This window comes from Clupea harengus, chromosome 19 (assembly GCF_900700415.2).
Source record: "Clupea harengus chromosome 19, Ch_v2.0.2, whole genome shotgun sequence".
NCBI classification, from domain to species: domain Eukaryota; kingdom Metazoa; phylum Chordata; class Actinopteri; order Clupeiformes; family Clupeidae; genus Clupea; species Clupea harengus.
In genome coordinates, this window is record NC_045170.1 from 7,826,332 (window position 1) to 7,847,327 (window position 20,996).

At 45.9% G+C, this 20,996-nt stretch overlaps 2 protein-coding genes across 4 annotated transcripts in view; one reads left to right on the top strand and one right to left on the bottom strand.

Annotated features, from left to right (window-relative positions):
- atat1 (alpha tubulin acetyltransferase 1) overlaps window positions 1-8,788 on the top strand; it is a 10,479-nt gene extending 1,691 nt beyond the window's left edge. The window contains exons 2-8 of the mRNA XM_042710726.1: window positions 204-360; window positions 475-588; window positions 809-910; window positions 4,434-4,479; window positions 6,043-6,117; window positions 7,422-7,596; window positions 8,334-8,788. Of these exons, the coding sequence (XP_042566660.1) occupies window positions 204-360; window positions 475-588; window positions 809-910; window positions 4,434-4,479; window positions 6,043-6,117; window positions 7,422-7,596; window positions 8,334-8,367 (703 nt within the window). The 3' untranslated portion in view covers window positions 8,368-8,788. The remainder of the gene's footprint in view (window positions 1-203; window positions 361-474; window positions 589-808; window positions 911-4,433; window positions 4,480-6,042; window positions 6,118-7,421; window positions 7,597-8,333) is intronic.
- A 4,621-nt stretch (window positions 8,789-13,409) lies between these two features.
- On the bottom strand, window positions 13,410-18,849 carry si:ch211-152p11.4 (regulator of G-protein signaling 1). Of its 3 annotated transcripts, none has more exons than XM_031586118.2 (6): window positions 18,420-18,849; window positions 17,276-17,870; window positions 16,319-16,377; window positions 15,432-15,562; window positions 14,501-14,667; window positions 13,410-14,360 (listed from the first exon to the last, which is right to left on the bottom strand). In XM_031586118.2, the coding sequence occupies exons 2-6, from the start codon at window positions 17,774-17,776 to the stop codon at window positions 14,190-14,192; spliced, it is 1,029 nt and encodes a 342-aa protein (XP_031441978.1). In that variant the 5' UTR covers window positions 17,777-17,870; window positions 18,420-18,849; the 3' UTR covers window positions 13,410-14,189. The 3 variants fall into 3 exon arrangements, with proteins under 3 accessions (XP_031441978.1, XP_031441977.1, XP_031441979.1); XM_031586117.2 differs by having other exon boundaries at window positions 16,319-16,383; window positions 18,420-18,843; XM_031586119.2 differs by having other exon boundaries at window positions 16,319-16,383; window positions 17,276-17,751; window positions 18,420-18,842.
- Between the last annotated feature and the right edge of the window lie 2,147 nt (window positions 18,850-20,996).

Below are 20,996 nucleotides of genomic sequence, written 5' to 3' on the forward strand. Positions count from 1 at the left end.
GGTTGCAGCATGCTGCTCTCTCATACATACTCAGATCTCTCAGGGTTGCAACATGCTGCTCTCTCACACATACTCAGATCTGTAATGAAATCTAAAAACAGTAACCCGTGTTACAGAGTATATGAGGTGAGCTCTAATGTGTTTCCTTCCTTTGCGATCCGCACCTCCTCCCTCTTTTCTTAATCCTTCTTTACATCATCTCTCTCTGTCTATCTCTCTCTCTCTCTCTCGCTCTCTGTCTCTCGCTCGCTCTCTCTCTCTCTCTCTCTCTGTCTCCCTCTCTCTCTCTTTCTCTGTCTTAGAGGAAGAGGTGGGGCTGTTGGATTCCTTAAGGTTGGATACAAGAAGCTCTTTCTCCTGGTAAGTCCGCTGTACGTCACTCCTCATCCATTACGGTACCATTCCCTTAGTCTTATTTCACCACATCAGTCCCGTTGTTCTGATGCTGTGATGTTTGTTGTAATGTGGCTCTAGGACCAGCGGGGGGCGCACATAGAGACAGAGCCATTGTGTGTGTTAGATTTTTACATCACAGAGAACCTACAGAGACATGGCTGTGGGCTGGACCTGTTCAACTTCATGCTGCAGGTGACAAACGTGTACACACACACACACACACACACACACACACACACACACACTCTCACTCTCACTCTCTCTCTCTCTCACACACACACACACACACACACACACACTTGTGATATTTCTGTTCAGTCAAAGGCCTTTTTCTTTGTGTGTGTTTGTGTCTTTCTCTGTTGCTGTGTTATATCTGACTGTGAATCTGTATGTTTTGTTACCACCTGAACAGCATAAGAAGGTGGAGCCGGAGCTGTTGGCCTATGATAGGCCTTCCCCTAAGTTCCTGGCTTTTCTCGGAAAACACTTTAATTTAAAAGAGGGCGTTCCTCAGGTATGCAGCTTTAACCTGAAAGGTTCTAACATTCCTGTTTGTCTCTCTATAGACAGAAGTGTGGTCATGGTAGTTCAGTAATAATTGACCTGTAATCATGTCTCACACGGTGGCTGCTCGTATTTGTATATGCAAAATTGTTGTACAGCGTTTTTGTTATGTCAATCATTAGTTTTCACTCCTTAAGCTCACTGCAAGGTCAGTACAATCGAAATTCAAATTTAGACTTTCACACAAGCGTACATGTTGTAGAGGAAGAAATACCCCATAAATAGCAATTGTAGCATGAGGAAGAATTCTAGCAACAAGCCAGATGGTTAATGGAGAAGGGAATCAATCAATCAATCAATCAATCAATCAATCAATCAAACAGCATGAGAAAAGTGGTGTGATTAGTGACCTCTAGTGGCCAGGCAGCAGTCTTGTCTAGAGCTCTCAGCAAATAATTCTGTAATGAGACACACACACACACACATATACACATACGCACACACACAGACATATACACACATACACACATGCACACGCACACGCACACGCACTTATGCACATATGCACGCACACACACGCACACGCACACACACATTCACATATGCACACCCAGGCACACACCCAGGCACATACGCAAACATGCATAGTTTCTAATCAGATATCGGGCCTTGGCACTCTCACAAGTGAAGCACTATAGAAACTTGCACTTTGAAGTTTCACATACCGTCTTGTAGAAGGCTGAAATTAAAATAGTTTCAGTGCCCAAGTTCTCTTTCAAGCATTTGTTCGGTATCTCATCATGGGTACGCCTTCCTGCTGTATTCCTCAGAAGAACTCTACCACTACGCCAGCCATAATTGTATTAATTGTCCACAGCGCGTAGCTACCCACTTACTCGCCGGGTGCTAATTCCCTACACAGCGGTATTCTATATGATAGATAGGCTTGTCTCCAAACAACTATCTTTAACCAGTCTGTCTGCAAACAATGGTTTCAATTCAGTTGAACTCACTAGTCGCCAAACTAGAGTTAAGCTGACCAATAGCTTCTGCACTATCGGCTAGCTTGTTACCAAACATTAGCCATACCTATTTCAGCTAGCTCCCCATGTTAGCTTGACCGAACAGGACACCATGATTGCAGCACTTACCATGGCTGGTGGTCAGTCCCAGGAAACCCCAGCAAGCACCAGTGCTTGGGCTTAGCAGATGGAAAAAACAACTCTGCTGCTTGGTGACTGCGACTGCCTGCATGAGGGCTCCCTTGCAGCCCCTCTCTGCCCTGGGTTGAGGCCTTGCAAGCAGGCAGCCTAGCCTAGTGGGTTTACACCCCCTTCTCCCAGAGCTTGGTGGTCAGTCCCGAGAACCTGCCATTGCCTGGGAGGTTTGGGACTGTGTTTGGTCCCTAATACCCCCTTCCACTGTAGAACTCAGTGTTCAGCAGCAATAAAAATGTACCTCACGGTTCAACCAGGCAGAGAGCCAAGGGCATTCCGGAACAAAGATTTGTCATTGTTGTGACAAGGAGCGATTCACCTCCATCACAGAGCCAAAGCGTGTTCTACTCTAGGTATTTTGTGGTTCCCAAGGAGGGAGGGGGGCATGAGACCTATGTTGGATCTGAGAGCGGTTAAACAAGCATCTCTGACAATACAGGTTCTGAGTGCCAGCCCACTCGGCACTGCTGGGGTTTGTGTTTGTTGAGTGGTTCACTAAGAACAATAATGAAGGACGCATATTATCGCATTCCCATTTATCCCCCTCACAGAAAGTTTCTCAGATTCACCATTCAGAGGGTGATCTATGTGTACTTCGGCCTCTCTCTAAGCCCTCTTGTGTCAAATGCACATGGAATTTTTCTGGCAACTCAAATAGATGACTGACTTGTGGCTGCAAAGTCAAAGCAGGAAGCTGTCAAACACACCAAATACCTAATGACGCACCAGTCCGTCACTGGGGTTTCAGGTCAACTTAACTAAACATTTACTGAAGGTCACCCAGTCAATAACTTTCAACTTTCTTTCTTTAGACTCGGTCATGTAGAGAGTTCGCCCAACCCAAGACAGGCATTACATGCGTGTCTCGTTCTGTTTCACAGCAGAAGCTATGTGACACTTTTGTCTTGGTTTGATGACTTCAGCACTTGTCACTGTCCCCCATAGGCAAGCTGGACATGAGGGGTTTTCAGCACTAGGTGCCAAAACTCGGTTTGTACCGCGCTTCCTGACGCAGGACACGCCACTCGGCACAATATGGAAAGTGATCATGTGCCGGGGGTGTATAACCAGGGAGCGGATCACCTCTTCCAGGGCTACCCTTGTTACAGGGGTGGAGACTTCAACCACACTTGGCGAAACAGATCTGATCGCGTTGCCGTCACTCATCAGTGGACCTGTATGCCTCCAGGAAGAACGCACAATGTCCCGTTCTTTTCACTGATTGACACAGATAATGTCCTGGGGGTGGCCTCCTTTACACACACCCTCGCACTGGCTCTGATGTCCCGCACTCTGGCCAGTGAGGGACGCGAGCCTATCGGTTATTTTATTATTTTCATTGTGCCAAATTGGCCTCAGAAACACTGATTAGCGGATGTAACAAAAAATGCTTTACACACAGCCACGGCCCCTGCCATTGCGAAGGGATCTGCTGTCTCAGGCAGACCCCCCACTCAAGACAGGGACCTGCTGTCTCAGGCAGACCCCCCACTCAAGACAGGGACCTGCTGTCTCAGGCAGACCCCCCCCCCACTCAGAACACGGCTCTCTGGGCTTGGCCAGTGAAGGGTTAAATTAAACATCTTGTGGCCCACTCCAGAATGTTGTGATGACCATTCATCACCGCCTACTTCTACTTTACCATGACGGTAAGTGGCGATTGTTTGAGCACTGGCGCACTGCCATTGAGGAAGTGCCCTTTCAGTGTTCTGTGGGGATCGTGTTCTCATTCCTAAAACTCTCCTTGATAAAGGGAAAGCCCTCTCCACTGTCAAAGTTTATTTGACTGCTATATCTGCGTGTTGTGGGATTTAATGGGGAGACAGTGGGACGGCACACCCTGACCTACCATTTCATGCCCAGAGCACGCCGCTTACGCCCTGGATCGCTGTCTCCTGGATGTGATTGGTCTCTGGTGTCGGAGGCTTTATTGGGACCACCATTCGAGCCATTGGAGGAGGTATTTGGGGGGTATCGATATAAGAGGTGTGTGCTGCCGCCTTCCGGTCGCCCCCAACAATATTCATGAAGTTCTACAGGAGAAGAGGTTCCTAACCTTCAATGATGTTCTGCCGCATTGTAAAGGGGGGTGTCCCCCTCCCGGACGCCAGACATGGCCAGCCGTGGTAGAGGGCTTCTGAGGGATACGCAGCGTAGGCATAGTGAGATACCTTACTCATGCTATCAGAGAACCGGGGTTATCGATCGTAACCTAAAGTTGTTATGACACCACAGGCAGCTTTCCAGAGTTTCATAACCAAATATCTGTCAAATGGACTTAACCATGACCCTATCCTCTCTTTTTCCCATTCCCAGGTGAATAACTTTGTGGTCTTCAACGGCTTCTTCAAGAGCACATCGGGTAGGTGTCAGACCTGCAGAACAGGTTTCTTTTTATCCAAACACAAGTGGCTAAGAAAGGGTGTGCGTGCGTGTGTGTGTGTGGGTGTTTGGCTCCTTTGAAGGTGTACCTGTCCCAAACCCCACAAACAAGCACAGGTTACAGCCTGAAGTGCAGTGACCTTCAGCCTGGATAATAACACCCCATGTCTCAGCGTCTTCCAGTGAATTCTTGTGTGGGTGTCAGCTGCATCTGATCTCCACCAGAGCCACGTAGCATTGAAAGGTCCACTCTGGATGAGTTTGATTTGTTATGACGCTAATGGAGCACTTGAGCATTTACAGCCAGCACATACAGATTGCAGAGTTTGAGTTCCCACAATGCACTGAGGCAGGCAGGGCATGGTAGGAGCTAAAATGGAGGAATTGCTGTTTACATCTCCATTGGTTGAATGTGTTTTGGATTTTGGTAGGGATGTGTGCCCTAGACCGAATACACAACAGAGTAACTGGACTGTTGTAACTGTTGTAAAGTAGTGTGGAATAGTGGGGTTCCCATATATGTGGACATACAGCTTTATGCTTTGGTGTGTAGGCCACAGATAGTCTTTCTGCATTTCAGTGTACAGCTGTAGGTTTTTGGATGTGGAGCAAGGGGGAGTGTGATTCTGAGGCCAGTACAGCAGTCAGTGCTTGTATACGTTTAGGGGAGTCTTTCGGTAAGTTTTGTCTGTGCTTTTATACGTTTAGGGGAGTCTTTCTGTACGTTTTTTGTCTGTGCTTGTATACGTTTAGGGGAGTCTTTCTGTAAGTTTTGTCAGTGCTTGTATACGTTTAGGGGAGGCTTTAGGTAAGTGTAGGGGTGTGCCTGAATGGTTGGAGCTGAAGGGTTGAAGGGAACTGTCAAGGTTTGATGACATCACAGATTATGTTTCACTTTAGGCTCTCCACCCTCACCTCTAACGGATCAGAGGATGTACGGCTTCTTGTAAGGATGTTCTCTCTCTTTCTCTCTCTGCCTCTCTTCCTACACCTGTTCTCTCTCCCCCTGTTTCTCTTTCTCTCCCTCTCTCTCTCTCTCTCTCTCTCTCTCTCTCTCTCTCTGATCACATAGCTTGGTAATTCATCCCTCTCTCCTGTAGCGTCTTCATCCCCACTCTTCACAGGGTTCCCGTTGTTTTGATGCATCTCCACTCCAGCATAAGTCCCTCTCTCCTTCAGCTGTGCTAAACTCCTTAAGTCCCACCACCCACATGCCCCTAACACACACCACCTGCTACCACCTCTCCACTCCCCGCACAACTTACACAGAGTGTGTGTGTCTGTGTGTATATATATCCTATTTAATTTAATATATATATATATAATGTGTACACAAGTTAATGAACCCAATGCAAGCGTCAGCATGGCACTGCTGGTTCATAAATGTAGCCTTGTGTGTTATGTTGTCTTGTTTTCCAATGTTTTGTCTGATGCTGTTCCACATAGCCCTCCCCCCTAATCCCAACCACTGTAGCTAGAGGTCATTGAATGTGAGTTTTATTTTGGATTATTTGTAATCATAGTTTTTTTATTACTTTTGCAGCGGTCCCATTGAGAAAGGTTCCCCCCAGAAAGCCCGAGGGAGAGATCAAGCCGTACTCTCTAGTGGAGAGAGATGGTGAGGGGTGCAGTGTTGGGCTGGGATGTTTGTGTGTGTGGTGTGTTTGTTTGTCATGTGTCCATGTAGGATATTTTTAGGTGTGGAATGTTGGAGTGGGAGTGTGTCATGTGAGTGTGTTTATATGCAGTTTGATGATTGTGTTTATGATGCCCGGGGCGCATATGTGTGGAATGTCCATTGGTGAGTTTCAGTGTATACTAAGATATCTGAAATCTGTATACTGTGTAGCATTTCGGAGTCGGCTTAATGTGACCGGCGAAAAACAGTTTCCGTTTTCCAGCAGAACGATTCGAAACTTTCAGACCAAAAGAGGAAGAAAGTAGCAGAGTGGGATGAGTAAACAGTACAAGCCCATTGCCGGAATTTCTCACAAGTTATCTCACTAGTTTGCAGATCTTCCACTGTCAGCATTTGATTCAAACGCCAGATAATTAGTTTCACCGTTGAGCTGCAGTTGAGTTCAGATACAAAGAGAGAAGAATAAATCTCCATAATCTGTTTTTTACCTCAGGGACTGTTCTAAAACAAAAGCCAAGTCAGCACTGTCACAACTTTGCTGCTTTTAATCCCCGCCATTTAGTCCAGTTGACTTTATTGACTGCCTCCACAATAGCTGCCATATTAGGCACTTGTTTATACTGTGATGTAAATATACAGCAACATTTGTCATTGTGTCAATGCATTTGTGTTTACGGTTCAGGAAAATTTTCACTGGTATTTCTACATAAACCTTGATAGATAGAAACATACATATTGATACAGACAGACAAAAAATATATATATACAAAAAATACTATACAAGATCAAAATAAATATAATAATAATAGAATATAACTTAAAGGGAAGATATTGCTGTTAATATGCCAATTAAATTTAAAATGTGCATTTTGCATTGACACTCCGAGGAGTCGTCTCCTCTATCGGCACAGAGGGGAGTATTTGTAGATGGCTATTGCTGTTGGCAGGAATGGCTTCCTGTAATGGTCCTTATTATAGCGGAGCTGCATAAGCCATGAACTGAAAACACTCTGTTGTCTGAAGTAGGTTGTGTAAGGGGAGCGTAGTGTTGCCCATTATGTTGAGCAGGTTGTGCAACATCCTTCTCTCCACAGCCAGCTCTAGGGGCTCCAGAGCAGTCCCCAGCACAGCGCTTGTAAAACCTGTTTAACAGATAAACAAGTTAAACTATCTTTACTGGTGCATCAGCTGGTGTAGAGGAACATTAGGTCACTGGAGGACCAGAGGATGGTCAATGCTGTGGTTTGTGACTGGTTCTCTGTGTGCCCCCCCCCCCCCCTCAGTGGTCCGAGAGGAGCAGCGAGTCCCCCCCTGGCCGTTCGTTCGCCCCGGGGGTCCCCTCCCCTCCCCACCCGTGTCCCGCTCCCTCAGTGTGGGATCCTCCCCCAGCAGGGCTCCCCCCACCGCGCTGCACGCACACACCCATCTCAGCGACAACTACAGGGCAAGACGCACCAGGTATGAGTCTGTGCATTCACACACCAACACATGTGTGTTCACTATCTATGTCTGTGGTCACTATCTATGTCTGTGGTCACTATCTATGTCTGCACCAGCTGTGTGTTCTGGAGATAATTAGAGAGTTAGAGTGTGTGTGTGTGTGTGTGTGTGTGTGTGTCCATGTGTACAGTTGTATGCTCAGGGAATCTCTTGATGGAATTAATCTGTATCCTAAATCACTGTTGTACGTGAGCCAATCTGGTGTCTCGATGCAGCCCGCCTAGACAAATGTAGCCAGTCAGGACCCTGGTTACTCTTACTGGTTGGCAAGGCTGAGCTGATAGTGTGTGTGTACGGCACGCACTGCTGGGCAGAAGGAATGTGCGGTGGGGTGGTGGGGATGGGGCTTTTATCTGTGTGTGTTTGTTTATATACCCAGCTTTGTGCTGAAGATAAATAGGCCTCAGTTTCTGTGTGTGTCTCTTTCTCTGACTGCCACTCCCCCTCCTTCTCTGCGGTGACCTTTTTCTCTTGTCTCTGCACTCCTCTAAACATGACCCTCTCCCATCCCTCCATCATCGCTGTCCCCTCTGTCAATAACCCCTTCATGTTTTGTTTTTTTCTGTCCTGTCACGCCACACCATTATGCCTTAATGCATTTGTTTCACACATTACACAACACACTCACACACACACACACACACACACACACACACACACACTCTCTGCTTCTCTCTCCCACGCTCCTTCTTCAGTTCTCTTAATCGATCGCGGCTCAGCTTCCAATGACTCCTCTCTCCAGCCCGCCTCTCTGCTGGCTGTGGGTTTTTAACGACCTTTAGTTCGTTATTTAGTCTTACCGAAATTGTTTAAATGAAGGTTTTTCCACTGAACACTGATTACATTTACTGATTAAAAAGATGAATTGATGAGGAAATGCCTGAATTGCCTTTTCATGCCTGAACAGTCTGAGGCATGAAATGAAGAGAAAAGGTTTGTTTTTAAGAGCTGCTCCTGTAAGTATTCTGTCCAGGGCAGTGTGTGTACCATGTGCCCTTTTACAATAGATCCAGCTCTCTGTAGCCATTTGAATGCTGAGTTTCTACATAGAGAGTTTCTACCGCTGATGTTTTTAGTGTTTGGTTTGAACCTGAGACTCTGAGACGACAGTGAGCGCGATGAAAAAAGCAAATAAAAAGAGATGATGTCACCTCTGTCCCGTCCCAGTGATTTCTGAGTCAGAGCTTTGTGTTCGATTCACACGGCTTATTTTAATTCCCATGATCCAGTTCAGCCTTGTTCCGTTTGTAAGACGCCGTCGTTGCGTTTGAGTGAGTGATAACAAACACCCACACATTTCTCTCCTGTCGGGGACTGGAGACCTCCGCTGTCACTCAGGGATGTGCTAAAGCCCTTCACATTCTCACAGTTCCCCATGACATCACATGACTTTTATGATCCATATTTCTTATTTACTTATGTTTTTGCATTTAACATGGATTATGTTCATTGGTTTGGGTTCCTGTTCATTTGTGAATTTGATTTGATTTAATTCATCATTTCTGTTCTGTTCTGCCTTTGTTCTACTTTTATTCCCCCTTCTTTGCCCCATTCCCTCTGTGTCTTTCATTCTTCCCCCCTCTCCCTTGTCTCGATGTATTGATGCTGCATTCCCCTCAAATCACATCATCCGCATGGAAGCCACTGGGGTTTGGTTGCCAGGAGCAACATGTACAGTCGCCATATCAACACTCGAGGCATGGGGCTCCTGTTGGAGGACCAGCTAGGCACCCTCAAACTATCAGGTACACAGCAAACCACACTGACTACATAACTAACAGTGCAACAACACGCTGTATGACCACACTACACACAACACAACACCTACATAACATCATCACCCAACTAAACAACATTCTCTAACACCAATTCCACTTCTGCGTAAATAACACACTCAGCTAGTCGAGATGTTTTTAAACCACTTGTCAAAATAAACCAAAAGGAATGGGATTGAGAAAAGAGTTATGTTGATCTGATGAGAAGAGTACAAATATTTCCTTAAAGGTAGTTTGGCCAGCCTGTCTGGTAGTGGCCAGCCTAATGATTTCACATCCCAGATGTGGAATGTTGACAGTTATTTCAGCTGTGGCTAGCTAATCATCGCAAGCACTAAACACCTCACGGATGAGCAAGCAGATGTTCCTCATCCACCATGTGCTAATTTGGTGATCATCACAGTTTATTATCATATTGGATGATCGCCTACATCAGGGATTTGGCCTGTGGGATGTCCGTTCAATTCAAGAGCACAGCTAATGGACTGGGTACATCAGGGAGAGGGAGGAAGAGATGCAGAAGCTTGTCAATGTTATTCCCACAAGCCTTGGGAACTTTGACCTGGAGTGGATGGTGTATTGGTGAGCAATTATCTACATGAGTGGTTGGTCCATTAGCCGTGCCTTTAGGTTGTAAATTATCATGTCCAAAATCATTCAGGCAGGATGATGAAAGACCGTAGTGTGGCAACAACTTATGAACCAGCTGCAACTTCTCTAAATCTCAAGATTGAGCACACGTTAGACACACATTGCACGCACACGCACACGCACACGCACACGTACGAGCTCATTCTAGATTATTCTGTGTCTACCAGATGTCTACAAAATGTCTATATTTCCATATTTCTACAGTTCGATTGTCAATATGAATTAACATGCCATTGCTCATTTCATTAATATTCATCAGATGCAGATTTTGACATTTTATATGAACTTTTGTCTGAGTTATTGAGAAGATAAAGATGACTAATAAACATGCAATGAATCGCACCTGCTGTCAAAAGTACATTTAGTTTAGCTTGGACAGAACACTGCACGCCTCGCTGTCCTGTGATGCCTTTATGAATGTTAAACAAATAGGTATTTGCAGTAAGACAATACATACACAGTAATAATTTACATAAAAGTGGAGAATGCTGAGAAGACGCATGTATTTATGCATAGTAGCGTCATGTACACCCATTTTGTGCTGGATGTATCAAAGCATCATTAAGTATGCGCACCTTTTTTCCATGTGATCCCCAGTGAGCCCAAAACCCAAAAATAGCTTCTAAAACTCACAGCTTGTTTCAGCTGTCACATCAGTGTGAGCTGGCCTAATGGTGTGTGTGTGTGTGTGTGTGTCTGTTACTGTGTGTGTGTGTGTGCTTTCTCAGGTTTGCAGCCAGTGAGTGACAGACAGGGTCAAACAGGGCGACAGACATATATGGGACACATACACTCACTCAGGTTAGAGCAATGCGCACTACACACACACACACATACACACACACACACACACACACACACACACACACACACACACACACACACACACACAGACTCAGACACCCTCCACCACACATGCACAGAACAACAACTCTTGTATACATCTAATCAGTCCTCGCAAACTACAGCATCAAATGCACTCTCTCAGATTAGAACTCAAACTCCCATACATCACGACTCCTGTTAGACCACTGCATGTGTGCATGCATGAGTACTTTTAATCAGAGCAAATGTTCCCACACTTCTCAAGCGCCTCCAGCGTGCGTGCGCGCGCGCGTGTGTGTGTGTGTGTGTGTGTGTGTGTGTGTGTGTGTGTGTGTGTGTGTGTGTGTGTGTGTGTGTGTGTGTGGGGGTGTGGGTGTGTGTCACAGAAGACAGTAGCCAGCAGGGGAGGTTACAGAGGACATGACACTTGGACTTACCATCATTTATGCAGCTGTGTACTGTGTTCTAGTCTACGCTTTCTCTCTCGCTCTCTCTCCGTCTCTCTCTCTCTCGCTCTCTCATCTTCATTTTCCCCTCTCTTTCTGTTGCCTCTTACAGTATCCATTTCCTTTTCCGTCTCTCTCGCCATCATTTATGCAGCTGTGTACTGTGTTCTAGTCTACGCTTTCTCACTCTCTCTTTCTCTCACACTCTCTCTCTCTCTCTCTCTCTCTCTCTCTCTCTCTCACACACTCTCTCATCTTCATCTTCCTCTCTCTTTCTGTTGCCTCTTACAGTATCCTTCCCCTGTCTCTCTCTCTCTCTGTAGGCCAGAGCCTTCACCTTTCTCTCTGCCTCCGCTGGTTGTCTCACAGAAGGTCTCGTCACCCACGCCGACCTCCATAGCGCCTCCGGTGGGCGCTGCAGAAGAAGCGCGGCCTGAAGACGTGAGCGGCGCTCAGCGGAACGACGGAAGCATCCGGAGAGAGACGCAACTCGACTCAGAAGAGACGGGTGGAGTGGGAGGAAGAGGAGGAGGAGGAGGAGGAGGATGGAGAGATGGGGGTGCGGAGACGAGGAAAAGCAGGGTCCTGCCTGAGCTGAGGCAGGAGCAGCCAGCGGGGGGGAGCTGGTCGTGGGTGGTGGGGGGCGTGGGGGGCTGCACGGCCCAGAGGGTGCGGCAGAAACAGGAGCAGCGGAGCACGCGACCCTGGTGACCCTGGCGACCCTGGCGGATCCCGGCGTTCCTGGCGGATCCCGGCGTTCCTGGCCAACCTTCCCACGCCCGTAGAGAGAGGGTTTACGCAGGGCATGAGATGAAGGTGGCTCCAAAAGGTGCAGCGGTGCCCACCACACCACGCCAACCCCACACCACACACCACACACCACACCACACCACACCACACCAGCCAACCCCACTCCTTTCTCCTCTACTCTGCCCACTGGAGATGGGTGAAGAATGGACAGGAGACTGACCCTCTACAGCCGTCACAAAGACATATATGCACAAGCTATGCACGGACTAACATAGCAATAGTGTCAACTAGATTATTTTTATGACCGTTTATATTTACTGTAACTTATGCAGCGGAATTACTGGTGATCTTTCAGACTAACATACTCAGGTGGTTTGTTACATACTTGTATTACTAAAGTGATCTTTCAGACTAACATGCTCAGGTGGTTTGTTACATACTTTATTTGTTTAAAGGCTGACATCATCAGAGGACTGTGCAGTTGTGCTTTCTTAAGACTTACACTAACTAACTGAGTGACACTTTGCAATGTTTTGCTGAATCCACAACTCAGATGACCAGTCTTCAGTGGCCTGTTTCCAGCACTTTATTAAATGCCCTCTAGGGGCACAGGTCAGTACTGATGGCTGATGGGACATTAGAGGAGGTGGGCTAACTCCTTAAAGGCCTTATCCTGCTTCATGCTCTTGTACCGATCAGCTTATTGGAGTAGAGCTGGTAGTCAAGGAGACACACAAACGGCAAGCTTAAAGGGGGTGAGCAATGGTAAGATACTGTAAGCAATGTTAGCATTTGTTGCTCATGTTCACAAAGCATAGCCATCAGGTATTTAACCCATTCTGTCAAGTAATTGGCAAACATGGAACGCTACTCTTTGGAAAGTTTGGAGTTTTATAAATAGTGACGTGAAAATATAGGTTCCTCTAGTACACTTCTGGGCTAAGTCAAAGGTTTGATGTGATGAGGATGTTGCATCAACATGGCAAAAGCCCAAACGGAGGCCAGCTCTAACTCACAGCTGACTCACACAGCAAGGATGCAGTCTCTTCCATTAGCCTTAAGTGCAGAGGATTTACCCACAGTGCACCACGCTCCAGACACAGATAGACAATACACTCTTTCCCCAGCCACTGATCATGTATCCCAGCAACACAGAAGCAGAGAGCACAGTGATCCATGACCTTTGCCATACTCCATTCATTCTGGAGGTCTTCTGGAGCTCTGAGAAGGACCCAAGAAAAGCTACTGCAGCTTCCTGAGAGCAAAGTGATTCATTGAGATGTCAAAAAACAAACAGCTTTAGAAAAGACAAATACAAACAAGCTTTACAAAAATGATTTATTTCTAAATGTTTATCTTTCACATGGTTTAACTCACACACACACACAGAAAAAATATACTTTAACCGAGATTAGAAAAGAACAGTGCGAAGGCCGCTGTCCAGCTCCTGGGGTGTTTGGTCATATCAGGTCGCGAGAAGTTCAACTTGAATTTAAAACGGTGGGGAATTTTAGGGGAAAATTTTAAATACTTTTAGTGCCTGACTATGCCTGCACAGGTGAGTCTTGCCTGGCGTGTTTTTCCATCCCGTCAGCACGCTCCTCCGCTTCTGCTCGCTAGACCGTAGCAACAGTGGGTGCCATGGCGATTCTGTTTAATGATTAGTGCTGGGTGTGCAGAGTCCCTCCAGTGTCGTTCCCATGCGTCGTCGTCTCCTCCTCCTCCTCCTCCTCCTCCTCCTCCTCCTTTCCTCACACCATCATGCACTCTGTACTCGGTGGGGTGGTTGGAGGGTTTGGGTGAAGATGGGCTCCACACCCTTCATACCTTCAACACTCACTGCTCGAACACACACACACACACACACACACACACACACACACACACACAGAGCTACACCGTTCCAGTGACCTCCCAAAGTTCAACTAATGCCAGGTCACTCAGTAGTCTCTGTCCACACCCACACCCACCCCCACCCCCACCCCCATCTACTAGGCAGTCTGCAGCAGGGAGAGGTAGATGTGCCATTTTATGAAGCAGTGCTTGTCTCTCACACACACACACACACACACGCACACACACGCACACACACAGAGAGAGAGAATTAGTCAGCATCCTGCAGCAGTGACGTGTAGATCTGTGACTGTAGGAAACGTGGGTAGCAGTCTGTGTCCAGCAGGGAGTAGATGCGCTTCTGTGCTTGAGAGAGGGAGGTGTGGGAGGGCGCCTGGAGCAGCTGAAGAGTTAGCTCACGAGTCTTGCTGTCCAGATTGACCTGGAGGAGACAGACCAGACCAGAACAAGGCAGAAAACCCTGGTGAGCTGGGTATTAAATGTTGAGGTGTTGTGTGTTAGGGGAGTTTTTCCTGTTAACTGTGTGTGTTGGTGCGGCTGTGAAGGGTGTGTTGGCGTTACCTCTCTAGGCGCCCCTGGCTGGATGAAGGTGGCACAGATGTCTCGGGCTCGGCGCTGCAGGCTGAAGTTGTTGGAGCTGTGGCGGTACTGCTCACACGACAGGTAGAACTGCAGGTTCTCCTCGCTGAACTCGGAGCGCAGGAAGGCCCCGAACACAGACAGACCCGCTGCGAAACAAAAGCCAAAGGGATTAAAACACCCAGAGTGTCTGCATGAGGAGAAACACTCAAAAGAACTGATAGGGGTGTGGGAGCACAGCTGGACCATTCCCACACACACACACACAGGCACACGCACACAGGCACACACACACACACACGCACACACACACAGGCACACACACACACACACACACAGGCACACACACACACACACAGGCACACACACAGGCACACACACACACAGGCACACGCACACAGGCACACACACACACACACACAGGCACACACACACAGGCACACACGCACACACACAGGCACACAGGCACAAGCAGTGACCTCACAAGCTTGGCAGAGAATATGGTACTCATGGAATATGGGACTTTTAAACAACACAACTCACCAACATACAGTATTTTGCAAAAGTAAAACATTTACTGACAGCAGACTATGCTATATTATTATACCACTATATACTATTATCTCTTCTCAAGCTGAAGGAGAAGGGATAAGAGTTCAGATTAAATGTTCCCCATCTGCTTTCTTACTCACTGTGGTTTTCTCAATCAAAGTTGATTCATTGAGGAGGTGATGTAAGGACCACAGTAAGCGGGTGACAACAGACCAGATTTCTCAGCAAAAGCTGAAAACACCATACAGTGACTCCTGACCTTTCCCAGCAGCCCATTCATCAGCCAAAACCACCACAGCACAATCATTCTCTCTCCCTCACTTGTTCCCTCTGTCAGAAACTGCCATAAGCGGTTACTTACTGCGGCTGGACAGCAGGTTGCTAAGCGACAGCGCCCAAGACTCCATTTCCTCCCGGCAAAGTCGCGCTCTGGAGTGGCCCACCTGACTCCACTGTTTCAGGAAGGGCAAACGCGATCGCCTCTCCGTGGTACTGAGAGAGAGAGAGAGAGAGAGAGAGAGATAGAGAGAGGTAACAATGCAAGGATGGAATAATACAGAAGGAGATAGATCAGGAAAATGTTCAATTTTAGTAACACATACATGCCAGTTCTATACAACCTGTTTGTGTTATGAGTATTGCAAATAGCATATTCTCATAGGTTTTAACGGACCTTTCTCTCGTTTAGCGAGAGAGTGATGGAAAAAGTAGTGGGTGGAGAGGAGAGCACCGGTTTTACAAGTCAGCTGTGGACTTGCTGGTTTATGATAAGGTTGATTACCATAAGTAGAGAATGTGCTTTCACTTGGGGCTGTTGGAATGAAAGTGACGCAAAGACAGATAAATGTAAGGAAGAGGTCATACACAGCGTAGAGGGGAGGGGAAAAAAGAGAACTATTAACAGGAAAAGCCGGTGGTTCAATGCGTGAAAATGTGTACTTTTTACAATTGGGACACCACTGCATTTCCACAGTGTGGTACTGCAACACTGTCATTCTGTTTTTTTTCTTTCACAGAATCAGAGTGAAGTCACGTCATTTCAATACAACATTTGAACTGGTATAATGAAACTCAGGAATCGGGAGAGGAGAAAATCTGATCTGCTGCAATGAAAAGCTAAAGTTGCCTTGGTTGGACCATGGCTGATTTATATGATACCTAGGAGCACCTACTGGTGCTGCTCATCTGTGACGGTTCTAAGAGTTAGGGTTAGTTACCTGGTAGGTTCTAAGAGTTAGGGGTAATTACCTGGTAGCGCTGTTCTTCTGCTCAGTGGCAGCTAGGTTTGAGTGGGAGGAGTGGGGACTCTGTGACTAGAAAAGATTACATTAGGAACACAGTTGTGAAACAAAACATACACACATCTTTTCCACCATCTGTAACACACACACACACACACACACATTTGTGGACTATTTTCAGTCATACAGATGTGATGCAGTAGACCCTATGTTCTCCACGGTCTACTTAACATTCATGTCACTATGTGGTTAGGCTATATTGTATCCAGTAGCTTTATCATTTCTGAAGAATGCACAATATTACCACAGGGTGTGTGCATTGTGACAGTCTTGGTGACAGACTGATGTAACGTCTTGGTGACATTCACCTCTCCTCATATGGACTGACGCGAATCCAATGTTAATTCACAAACACACCAGAACCTCACATAAAAAAACATATACACACACTTGAATGCCGAACTATACACTCATATATTGAAACCTGAGTCACACCCACTAACATTCACCTGCACACTAACTCGCACTAACACATTTGTACATTTACCCATCTATAAATGGTTACTCCGGAAACAACAGAGTAAATGTTTGGTAAGCAAGAGTTGGATATTTCTGATAATATTTACAGAAAATCCTGTAACACGGGTAGAATACAGAGTGTCTGACATGCAATGGAATGCTGATATTTCTGGTGAAAGGTAAACAAAGTACAGCCGTAGCCTAATAAATGGAATCGTCTTACAAGTTCCATTGTTTTGGTTGTTTGTGTGAAAAAAAAGTTGTATTCTAAGAGGGCTTTGGGCCTGATCTTCTAGTACGTGTTATCTGATGACCCAAGCATGACCAATGGACAAGAAAAGCTGGTTTGTGATGGAGAAGGTTAATCCACTCAGCATTCACAAACAATCATACACACAGACAAAAACTCTGAAACACCGTTCAGTGTGCCCAAGTATAGCGTTACCGTGGAGAAGAGGCTCTTGATGTGGAGCTTAGCGGCGGAGAGTCGTGCCCTGGCCTGGTTGCGGTGCAGGCTCGTGTTGGAGAGGGGGTTGCATTTGGAGCCGCTTGGAGATGGTGGGGCATCGCGGCCGATACTCTCTCTGCTGCCCGCGGGGGCCGGGGCCAGCTGGCCGTCGCTGTAGGCACGGTAGCTCTCGTTCAGTGACAGCAACTGCAGATCATTGGGGGCCTTGTCCAGCACATGGATGTTCTCCACGCTCATGCTGTGCTCCTTCACCAGCTCTCGGCCAGCACCCCCACGACCTCCCCTCGGAGTAGTCATGACTGGGACAGGTGACCTCGGAGGGCTGTGGTCTGGCGTGTAGATGCCTACACCAAGGCCCTCCTGTGCCTCTTCTGCTGTCTTAAGCGCCACCCGTCGCCATGGCAATACATCCAGGTCCAGGAGTGACCCCTCTGAGCTGAAGCGCCGCATGACTGAAGAAGCCATGGAAGAAGACATGAGCGGGGCGGTAGAGAGAGAGGAGGGAAGAACAAAAAGGAGGGGAAGGGAAAATGCCAAGAGAGATGCAGAGAAGGGTGAAAGAATGGCAGAGCTGATGGAAAATGAGAACAGAACAGATGACAGGAAAATGGCAATTAAATATCAGAAGCACCACTTTATGAGGTATCTGTACTGCTACTGTTACTCTGTACACAGAGATTATTCTGGCTGCATTACAACGGGGCATAGGTCAATTGCGCAGTTGTAGAGTTACAGCTGATGCGTACAGCAGTGTGTTTAATCTATACATGAAATAGCCTCCCGAGTAGACTCGAGTGCCAACCCGCACGTTTGTGAGTTCACAGTCCTTTGACTCTGCTGTCAGCAAAATTAGAGGAATTGCACTGAACTGCGCACATTCCTTTAAGTCAGAAAATACTTGTCATTTAGACTAGCTAAATTGCCTGCCCGAACTGTCAGCTGTATCAATTTAGTGTCCCGAGATATGTTCTCCTTCAAGTGTAAACATGCCCTCTTCGCCTTCGACTTATAAACACGATTATTGCAGGTAAAACGAAAATAAAGACAAAGTATAACCTATGATGTCGTTGTTTCAGGAGAGGACATGTTTTAGAAGGTTCCCGCACAAATAGGTCCATACCTTATAGCGACTTCTCCACCTGTTCCGTCATGATCTCTGCTCCTTCGTGGCTGTTCAGTACACAAATGAATCTAAAGCCTTAACACAGGTTGATATGAGGCAGCGCGTGTCTGTACGACACTTCCTCGTAACGACACTTGAGTTCCGAGTGGTCTTGTTGTTGTTTTCTTCTTGAACACGTTCCTGAGACGCTAAAAATAGGCCTATACTCACAGACATTCGAAACGGTAGAAGTTATGGATGTCAGCAAGAGTTTTCTTCCGTCAAACATTTTACACTCGAATTGAGAAAAGCAACGCCTCTCACTCCTCGCCACACCCAGAGCGCCGTCTCGGCTTGCCCAACTCTTCTCTCTGGTGGGCGGACAGACATAACTCGGGTAATTGTAGGTGCGTCCTGGAAAAAATCACAGCGGCGTAATTACCAACTTCCCCTGGCAATCTTCGTAGTCATCCTCGTCCTTCCTTTGGTCCTAAAAGATAAATTGTGTTCAGCTTGATGCGGCCAGCTCAAAAGTTCACATCAATCATGGGGGTTGCTTTTTTTTCTAAAAATCAAGACAGATTAGAGGATTCCCAAAGGTTTCGCAGAAATGAAGTTACGCACTTTATTCACTACATTTATTCAAAGGTCTAGCCTATTTACCTTCGCTTGAAGAAGGCCATACGTTAGAGTATACAGAAAAGAAACATGTCACATCTAGCCATAGATACAGGCTTGACATCTAAAATGTCATTATATAACACTGGGTGTGGCACAATTGAACTGAAAGAAACCGTCATTCCACCTGAGATCATAACTTGGCAAGGAGGAAAATTAGGCTAGGTAAACGGAGCCACAATAACACTAGTTTCCTAACTGTCTGAACCATTTAGCTGAGCCTTACAACTCCAAATGCATTGTGTGAGTTTTTATTGAGCGTTCACCAGCATTTAAATGTACAGTGATGGCCAAATGAATAGTTCTGATTAAATTGTTATTACAATTAATATTTCGTGAATGAACCTTTGGTCATTTTCAGTTTTTTTTTTTTTCAAATTTGTACGATATCTGAAACAGGAACACCTTTTAGCAAAATCTCAGTTTGAGCATGCTGCAGATTTGCAATTTGATTTTGCAATTTGTGCACACAAAATAAATCATTACAACAATAATCCTAATGTATGCGCTGATCAAAAAATTGCGCCTTGTCATGCACCAGTATTCTTCTGGTTCATTATTATAATATTATATATATTCTGGTTCATATTATAGCAGCATATAAAACAGAGAACAGCCTAAAAAAGATAACTCCAAGTTTACAGGTATGCCTGTTTTTTTTTTAATAAAAAATAACAGCTTTTTAAATATAATTAATAGTAAGCTGGGATGAATTTGAGACCATGTAGATCAGAAAGCAACCAACAAAACAAAAACTCCTATTAATTTGGCCAATGGCGTTCAATCAGGACACAGGCTTTATTCAGCTGCACAGCCAGGCAAGATTCACAGGAAGATGCTCATGTCTTTTTAGAGTCTCACTTTTCTAACTAGACAGGGGACAAACCTGACTCGAAAGTGTTCAATCAGTGAAAATAGAGGAGTGTTCCGCACAGAGCTCGGATCATGTGGGTCACCCTGGGTCCAGGTGCACTGAGGAGTTAGAACGGCCTTATGGCCTTCGAGACAACCAAAACACCCCAATCCTTACCAGACAACCAAAACACCCCAATCCTTATCACTGAGGAACACTGAGACACACAGACATAAATTGCACACTAAGGGACACCACAGATGATTAGAATATGAGTAGAATAATAAAACATTCATATATAGGATTTCTATAAGACTTCTGATAGGTTTCCCATACTTCTTCAATCCATACATTGTACATGGTCAGATTTTAAGCACTTAATTGTGATACATTTAATTGCTGCTGATAGCAATATTAACATCTTAGCTCTTCCATCAATGCCTGACGGTATTACTGTTAGAAGTGCCTCCTTTCACTTTCTTCTTTAAGGGCCTCAAACACCTCTTCATGTCGATTTCCCATCTCCCCTTTATCTCTAATGTATTATTCAGATTCAAAATATTTGGTAAAGATGACATACTTTCTTATTCCCATTACCTGTTTGTAAGTTAATCGAGAACCCTTTAATTGGAGTCAACTCCAGGACTTTATTCCATTCTTTATGTTTTGTTAAAAATATACGTCCTAATAGAGACAGGAGAAGTGTTGTTATGGATTATGCTTTTGTAATTTAATGCCATTTGTAGACCATTTAAATCCATTCTGGAGTTTACCTGTTCATTGGATTCTACCCCCTATTTACTTCATAACCTGAGAAGTACCCATATATGGAAATAAGGTCCTTTAAGTATGGGGTGATTGTTGCAGGTTCTGATAGAAATAAAAATACATATTCTTCATACAATGACAGCCCCTTTATGTTACTGTTGTCTCTGATTAGCTGTGCCAGTGGCTTAATACTGACATTGAACAGCAGGGGCGATGAAGAGCAGCCCTGTCTGCGTTCTTGTGTAAATCGTTCTGATACTTTCTATTGACTTTAACAGCAGCTTCTGGATTACAAC